The sequence below is a fragment of the Brugia malayi genome (assembly GCF_000002995.4).
Source record: "Brugia malayi strain FR3 genome assembly, contig: Bm_v4_Chr2_contig_001, whole genome shotgun sequence".
Lineage (NCBI taxonomy): Eukaryota > Metazoa > Nematoda > Chromadorea > Rhabditida > Onchocercidae > Brugia > Brugia malayi.
The window spans coordinates 1510138-1519569 of NW_025062476.1; the positions used below are offsets into that span (position 1 = coordinate 1510138).

General features: G+C 24.4%; 1 protein-coding gene across 1 annotated transcript; it reads left to right on the forward strand.

The window, feature by feature from the left end:
* Positions 1 to 2759: 2759 nt before the first annotated feature.
* On the forward strand, positions 2760 to 7625 carry Bm1114 (Uncharacterized protein; the record flags this gene model as incomplete). Its single annotated transcript, XM_043078083.1, has 13 exons — positions 2760 to 2838; positions 3104 to 3248; positions 3523 to 3593; positions 3753 to 3851; positions 4127 to 4297; positions 4440 to 4549; positions 4891 to 4999; positions 5169 to 5285; positions 5374 to 5510; positions 5910 to 6032; positions 6513 to 6636; positions 7047 to 7135; positions 7473 to 7625. 13 exons carry the CDS (start codon positions 2760 to 2762, stop codon positions 7623 to 7625), a joined length of 1527 nt encoding a protein of 508 aa, XP_042934017.1.
* Positions 7626 to 9432: the final 1807 nt, after the last annotated feature.

Sequence of the window (9432 nt, forward strand, 5' to 3'; positions counted from 1 at the left end):
AAAAAAAAGTTAAATTAATATATATATGCAATTTTATAAAAAAAAAGTTAAATTAATAAATATATATATTCAATTTTTTAAACAAAAAGTTAAATTAATAAATATATATATGCGATTTTATAAATAAAAAGTCAATAAATTAATAAAATTATTTATTAAATTTTTATTCTTATAGTAAAGTTTTTGCTCACATAAATGACAATTTCAAATATTTCTTTAAGTTTGTAAAATTGAAAAACTAATAGTAAATTGAAAAACGTTTATAGTTCATGAAATCTGCTAAAATAAACTTTTGCTTTTTGTTTTTTTTTTTTTTTAAAAAAAAAAGTTTAATCATAATATTTAAAATGACAAACATATGAGCAAAAAAAAAGTGTAAAATAATTTATTAATGAATTTGTTTGGAATTTTACATAAATAACATCATATAAAATGAATTCAGTCTCATTTTAAATAAATAAAAAAATAGCAAAATAGAAAAATATATATATAAATACAAAGAAAGTTTAATATGAGAGAGAGAGAGAGAGAGAGAGGGAGGGAGGGAGGAAGTTGAATGAATCGTTACCTTTGCTAGTAATCGGTTACAGATAGACCAACGAAGTGATCAAACTTCTCTCTTATGAATGAATCAGGAAAAGATGAAAAAACCTGTTATTACCTGTTGTTATTCTCATTTTGTCATTTAGAAGAAGAATTAAAAAAAAAAAAAAAAAAGGAAGAAAGGAGCAAAAAAATTAATATATATGTATCAATTTTGAATCAATAAGAAGAAATTAAAGGGAAGAAAATAAAATTTTCAAATTTATCACTTTATCAAAATATTTGAAAGCAATAAATTTCCAGAAAAAAAAAAAAAAAAAACTAATAAATCGATTTGTCTAATTTTGAAATTTTGCTCAATTTTAGTCTAATAATTTGAAATTTATCTATCTAATTTTGAAATTTTAAAAAATTTGAAATTTATCTAATCTGTCTAATAATTTGAATTTTTACTCAAAATTCATTATAAAACATTTCATTTTACAATCATTTTTCAATTAGATTAGGCATTATTATTCATTGTATCGTTTGTTTGTTTGTTTGTTTGTTTGTTTTTTTCTTTTTTATTTTTATTTCATTACTTTTACTTTTATTTTTTATTTCCATATTACATCAATTTTTTTTCTTCCATTTATATTGATAAATTGGAATATTAGAAGAAAAGAAGTTTGTAACTTTTTGCATAAAAAGTATTGAAAATTTTGAAAAGAAAATGATTGAATTAAATTAATTGGCGTCCTTCTTTTGTTGAAAATGAATAATTCTTGTTGAAGAATTCAAATTTTATGATAAGTACAAGTATTACTTATAACTGTTCTGAATTATTAAGACTTCTGATTTAAAATAATTTTCAAAAATTATTTCCACATTAAAGAACAAAAATAAATTAAGAAAAGAAAAAGTTGATAGATGATGCAAAAATTGTTTTTTTTTTAACAAAAATTTTGTTAAAAAATATTGTTAAAAATTTCAAATCTTGATAAAAAATTTTGATAAGTTTTGAATTTTGAAAAAAATTTTGATAAATTCTATCAATTATATTATTTCTTAATATGACCATAATTCAGTTTTTTGTTCTTTTTTTTTTTTTTTTTTTTTTTTTTTCACATCAATTATATTCATTATAAATCATAAAATATTTAAAATAGTAAAAATTTTAAAGCATTTAGTCGATCAATAAATAAACTATGAATACGAATTTATCCTATTCGATGCTTGAAAAAATTCATTAATAATTTCAACTAAAGTTTTTATCCATTCATCATAACTTTATTAATTAATCAATTGTAATTAATTAATTAATTAATTAAATTTTTGATTAGTAAATTATCAATCAATCATTTGTTAGTATCATTGTCACCAATATTATCTTTGTCATTGTCATCTTTTAGTACATTTTTCAGCTCTTCGTACCTTAACATCATTCATCCTTCTTCGATTGGCGCATGTGCTTTGCGCTCTTGTCAATATTGACTTCTTCCTTTTCACATTTTCCTTCCTTTTTTTTTTTTTTAGTGCTATCAACGAGATATGTCTTTTTCCTCTTTTAACCATTTCACTCTATTTTTCACTTATTTTATTCTGCTAATTAGATAGTTTATTCATTCAATAATAATAAAAAATTCAAATAAAACTAAATTGAAATTTATCACTTTAAAGTACTATTCTGATGACCTTGAATAATAGTGTCGCATATATCCTTTTTGCCTTTCACTGTCACTCTGTCAACCGATAATTTCATCGTTTTTTATTTTTTATTTGCTACTTTATTTTATTTTCACGATGAAATGATTTTTCTGTACTTTCATATTTGTTTCAAACTATTTTCTTTGAATTCCATTAATGAATTGTTCAAAATGACAAAAATTACTCTATTTAATTACTTCTCACATACAATTCAACTTGAAAAATTAATTATTTATAAAATTGAAAAGACTTTTTTTTTTCTTTTTTTTTAAAAAAATAATCGATGCATGATAATACAATGGTTTATAAGAGAGAAAAAAAAAAAGAGTTTATTATCTGTCGGATATTGAGATCTCTCTGATCTTATCACAATATCATACACAACCATCACTTTGCTGTAAACCCTCTGTATTAAATTCAAATCTAATTTTAGTCAGCAATATTCACTGATAATGATAACAAACTATCAAGACTTATCACTGATATGGTTTTATGTATTTTTTCATTCAATGCTAACATCTTAATCAGATATGATCACATATGAATTACAATTTCTGATATTTCTTTTGATTTTTATTGTCACTTCCCTGACTTTGATTATCAAAAATGGTAAGTTTTTCTTTGGGAAAATAATTTGATTTATTAATTTTATTTTATAAATAATGCATTGAAATTATTAGATTACTCGGATTTCACGTATTACTGATATGTTATCATTTGAGAGATTAATGATAAATAGGAATAAAAGAATTGATTTGCTTTTTATATTGCTTTTGTTCCAAGTTTATTACATAAATAACTTTATAAGAGAGAAAGAAAGAGAGAGAGAGAGAGGGAGAGAGAGAGAATAATAGAAGGATTTATAATATTTTAGATGGATGTCGTTTGAAATGGAATGCAACTTATCATCTGAATGGACGTAGAGCATTGTTACAGCTTAATGAAACTTGGATGGATACTTTGGGTTATTGCATTGTTAGCTCATCAAATCAATACAATTATATTTTTCGACTTGAACTGTTAGTATTATTAATAAATCAATTTTTGATTGCTTAGTTTTGCTTTTTTTTTTTTTTTTTTTTTTTTGTTTTGTTTTTCTAATAAAAATTGTCAAAAAAAAAAGAATTAATTAAAATTTTATATTTTAATTTCTTTTTTATTCCTCTAAAAACTTTTACAAATTTGTTTCTTTATTTTTCTTTTTTTAGTGATAATTGATTTAAAAAAAAGAATTAATTAAAATTGTATTTTAATTTTTATAATTGATTGGAACAAAAATTTTTTTTTTTACAGAAATGATGATATTTGCTATCGTTGTGTTGCAATTTTTAATGTACATCCTAATATTTTACAGTACAAACAAAGTAAGTTTCGTTTTTTTTTTTTTTTTTTTTTTTTTTTTTTTTTTTTTTTTTTTTTTTTTTAAATCATTTTTATCAGTTAGTAATTTTACTTTATCACTAAATATAAATGAAATCTTAATTTATCATTTATTAATTTTATTAAAATGATAAATATTAAAGGTGAATGCATTAAGCAATATGAAAGTAGTAGTGATAATATCGATAATATCTGCAGATTTGCATTTCGTGGTGATACACCGATGAAAACGCTTTTTCGAAGTAACATTTAAATTTAAAAAATTTTTGCAATTATAATTTCTGAATGCTAACTTTTTCCTTTTTTTTTTTTTACAAGAATTCATTTACTACACAACAATATAATGATTAATATTTAATGTTAAAATATCAAATTAATACCAATTTTACCTCATTCTAAATGATTATTGATGAATGTAAATAAATTTTTGTTTTAGAAAAACTTTTTTTTTCTATTTTTATTTTTCAGTTATTATTAAAATTTACTTCGATGACACTTAATCATCATTATTTATCAGATGATGCAAAATCGGAACAATGTCCATTTGAGCCACCTTTCAATTTTACATATACAATTCAAGATGGTTCATGCACTTCGAGAATTTCATCTGTAAATATTTGTTCAGAACATGGAAAATATCGTTTTCGGTATGAAGCATGTCCGGAATTACCAAATCATGAAAGTCATGGCAAGTTAATAATGCATTATAATATTAAAGCAAATTATTTAGCTAATAATTTTTAAGTAAAAAAAAAAAAAAAGAAGCATTGATATAAAAATAACAAATAATATTTTTGATTTTTCAATTTTTATGATTCTTTGTATTTTAGAAGATGAATTAGAATGCATAGCACATTGGAATTCATTTGGAATTGAATTCTTTGCTGTACGTATAATTAATTCTTCGATTACAGGATCAAATATAATCTTTCGATGTCTTGTAATGATTTATGATTATTTTTTTTTTTTTTTTCAAAAAAAAATTTTTGAAAAAGTATTGTTTGTAAAATATTTGCAATCAAAATAATGAAATTTTTATTATTAAAATACTAATTGATAGCATATCAAGAATTTTTGTTTGGAAGAGAAATGAGCAAATTAATTAATCAAAAAATTTCAGTTCATTTTCAAACTGAAATTTAAAATTAAATCTTATCATAGCATTAAGCAATTACTTATTTATATTTTCATATTTTTTTTTTTTTTAAATATTAGCAAAAATTCATGCAGGAATGTTTCAACTTTTTTCATCTGAAATAATTTAGCAAAAATTTATTTTAGATACATCAGAAAACAACATTTGGTGGTCGTATGGGTATATCAGCTGATTCTAGCTGCAATGAATTAACAGATCTTACAAATGCTGGAACTAGAATTGAATATCATCAAGGTAGTTTAATTAGTACTTTTCTAGCTGTTCTAGTTTCATTCTTTTAAAAAAATTCTAAATTTTTTTTAAGTGAAAAAAAAATTAAAATCAAAACTTCAAAAATATCAAAATTATAAGTGTAAAATTTGAAGATAAGGAAATTAATTGGAACATTTCTTGATTTCTTGAGGTCCATCTTTCAAGTCACAATGTCACTTTCCAACATTTCTGAGACGTAACTATAATTCATCCAGTAAGCATAAATGGATATCAATGACAACCGGTTCAATAAATGATTTCTATTCCGGTAAGCACATTCCGGTTTTTCGTTTCTTCTATAGAATCTAAGCACTAACACTGCTACAAGCTTATTAATGAATGAATAGGGAATTTAGATAAATGGATCGAAGTGATAAATGGAATGAATTATACGATATCACAATGTTTACAAATGGAAAATATTGGAAATGTTTACAAGATGGTAGTATATAAAAGTACACAACAATGCACTAACACATATCAATGCATTGAAGTATAAATATCAATTCATTCCTTATCAATTATTTCTTATCATTTCTTATCAATATAATCGTAGAGACGAGCTTTTTCATAGCGACCGGAGCAATACATCACACTATGACAACCAGTACAGACCAGCGTAATAACCAATCATCAATTCCACTTGGTTTGGCTAGAATTCCCCGAGTCGCTACGTTATGATGATATGAATTGTTTGTTGTGCTATGAAAAATATTATCCCATCGTTCATAGAAGTGAAAAGGGAATGATGCTGGTATTTGAATTCGAACTTGGAAAAAGAAAATTAAAATTATTTATTATTAAATAATTTTGATGTAAGTGTCTAATCTTGCAACTTACAAATGTAATTTCCTTCAATGAGAAGAGTAATAAATTGAATGTATAATTGCAGATGAAACGAAGACATAAGAATATCATAGAAATTACATATGATAAAGTAATGAGGAAGATGCCTGTATCATGTAAATTTATCAACGAATATTCTATTGACACAATGGCTCTTGTGGATGCTAAGGTTATTTAAATAATTATAAATAATGTCATTACATTGGATATAAATATGTGCTTGTTGAAAGAATAATGATTGATTTATCACTGGATCATGCTAGATCACTGGATCATGCTATCTGATCATTTGATCACGCTATCTGATCATTTGATTATACTATCTGATCACTTGATCGTGCTATCTGACCACTGGATCATATTATCTGATCACTTGATTATACTACCTGATCACTTGATCATACTATCTGATCACTGGATCATACTGTCTGATCACTGGATTATACTGCCTGATCACTTGATCATACTATCTGATCACTGGATCATACTGTCTGATCACTGGATTATACTGCCTGATCACTTGATCATGCTATCTGATCACTGGATCATGCTATCTGATCACTGGATCATGCTATCGCCTTGTATAGTATATGATATGAAAAAGATTTAAAATATTTTGTTAATTTGCATATAACATATATTATTTTAGACAGTTCGTTGTCCATTCAATCGACAACATTTCATTCAGTCATGTACGAATTCTGTTGCACAATTTGGTTGCACTTATGATTATGAATTAATTATGCATCTCAATTGTAGTAATACTTCATTCGGTATAGATTTCTTATTTTTGAAATCATTTGAACATAAATTGCTACATCTTTTTTTTTTCTCTCTCTCTCTTTCTCCCTCTGCCAAAAATTTTTAAAAACAGAAAAAAATTAAGAAATTATTGAGTTTCATTATTGTAATGCAGTACATAATCACATAACTTATGGTATTGAATATATGTAACTACTTGAAATTCAAGAAATGAATTAAACTGTTAAATTGATTGGAATTCTTTGAGATGCTAATTGATACAGTCAGTGCTTTATTGAAATTAAAATTTTCCGGATTAGTGATTGATAGATAAAATGTAGCACAGCATACAAGAATGTTAAAAAAAAAAAAAAAAAAAAAAAAAAACAAAAATTCATATTTTGTTAAAATTAAATTAAATTGTTAAAATATTTCATTATAGAGAAATTCTTCTGTATCGGTCACTGGCAAGAAAACGGAATGCAATATATCGTAAGCAGAAGATCGATCTCTTCCGAGCTTCTGTGTCATGTAAGCATTCATATTTAAAACTTTAGTTTTATTTTTGTACACTCGATGCTTTTTTGTTAAGATTGAAATTCCCGAAATTTCGGGAACAGTTCTTTCCCTCATATTCCTGAATGTTTTCCGTTTTTGGAGGTGACACTGTGGTGACTATAAACGAATGAAGTATTATCCTAAATTTATCGTTTCTCATTTGTTGTTTTTATTTTTTTTCATGCTAACTTAATGTTACTTAGAACATAGAGTGGCATTTTTAAAGTTTACTCTTTTATAATATATTTCATTACTTTATAAATCATATGAATTTTATTCTTTTTTTTATTTTTTGCATATCCATGTTTAGATTTACTCGTCAAATGCAAATGGTATAATTCGTATTGTCACCTATCGTCATTCATCTTGTCACGCAGAATCTTTACAGCAATCTCAACCTTATCATAACTTCACACTTACAAAATATGGTGCGAAATTTGTGGTTGAATTTAAAATTATTTAAATGAATTGAAGCATATATTAGTTTATCAAATTTAACTATGGATATTCATAATGCACATCCTTTTTTCATCATTAAAATCAAAGATGGAATATTTACGTTTAGATTAACTTTAATTTGACTGAATGAATGAGAAATTTTCACTTTAGTTACGTTGCATATTAGGACTTTGTTGGAAGTGTCTCTTAAAATTAATACACCTGCAAAATTTTTTATTTTTAATATCAGAGAATTATTAATTTCAGATAGTTGTCTTCCACTAAATGGTGTTAGCATGAAAAATGAAATTGATTCATCATTGGCAGCTATATTTATCCTATTATCATTTGCAGTTAATTTATGTATTCTCATTCTTTCGGGTAGTGTTTTTTGTTTTGTTTTTTTGCTTACTTTATTTGTGTGAAATAAAACTTTGATGATGCCACTATCTACTAGGAATAATTAAAAAATCGGTATTTTTGAAAAAAAAATTCAAATTCGAATTCTTGAATTTCACCTTGCTTAGACGGATTATTTCACACTATGATGGTCAATTGCTTATGAACAAATAATAATAATAATAAAATATATAATTAATTACGATGAAAAAAATTGTACTTTCATTTCCATTACAAAAAAGCAAAAAAGAAGATGACGTATGAAATGAATAGTAAAATTTTTCTTTCCTTTCTTCTTTTCTTCTTCTCTTTCCTCTTCTTCCATAGTCATATATCGATGTTTTCAAGAATCATAGCTGAAAATTTGAAAAAATAGATACGATGAATACAAATTGGGAATACTCAAAACTATTCTCGACTCATTCATAATATACTAGAATATACAAGTCGAGAGTGCTCAGTCATATATTACACATTTTGCTTAATTTAATATTTAAAAGTTTGATATAAATTTAAATGAATTCATAAATCCTGCAAAGTGTTAAACCATAAAATTATACGTTTGCAAAAATTTTTGTTTAAAAAAAAAAAAAAGAAAAAAGTGAAAATGAAAATTAGTCAAATTTTTATAGCAAGAATGAAAAGAAAGGGTAAATAAATATTGTTACGGTAAAGGAATGCGACAGCTAGAGAAGAGAATAGATTGTTTTGTTTTGTTTGCTCAAAAAAATTCCTCTTGAAAAAGGACGAAAATATGTTTCTTTTTTGACAAAAAAAAAAAAAAAAAAAAAAAGAAAAGAAAAATTCCTAATTAACGAGTTTTCGCGAAATAATTGAATTGGTATTCAATTTTATGGATAGTTTAAGTTGATGACATTTTGCTCAGAAAGCAAAAAAAAAAAAAAAGAAAGAAATGCATGGTGTTTCATACATAGAAAGATAGATGTAAAGAGGGTTGAAATTTCATACAATTTTTTTTTTCTTTTGTTTCTTTCTTTTCTATCATCATTTTAAATACTCAATTTCAGATGAACTATATTGATCGGTCAATTGATAATGAAGGAAGGAATACTGTATGATTATGTTATTACCTTACCCAACATGCAAAGGTGTTTGATGATGACGTCTTATTTTATTTTTAACAAATTCAATTCAGAGCAAAAGAAGAAAACAGGTGGTTGGTAAGCAGATACATTCCAGAGATTCCGCAATACAAATTCGATTAGAGAAGAAATAAATGGCTGTTCTTTAGCGGACACTCAGTTATACTTTTTTTTTTTTTTTTTTCAATGCACTATAAAAAGAATTGATGATAAAGTAAGTTGGTGACACAAAGCGATGACAAAGTAAGTTGGTTGGTGACACAATTTTGTGTCGCACACGATTAATACATTTTGATCATCGTTTATTCTTTTTCACATTTCTATCATCAA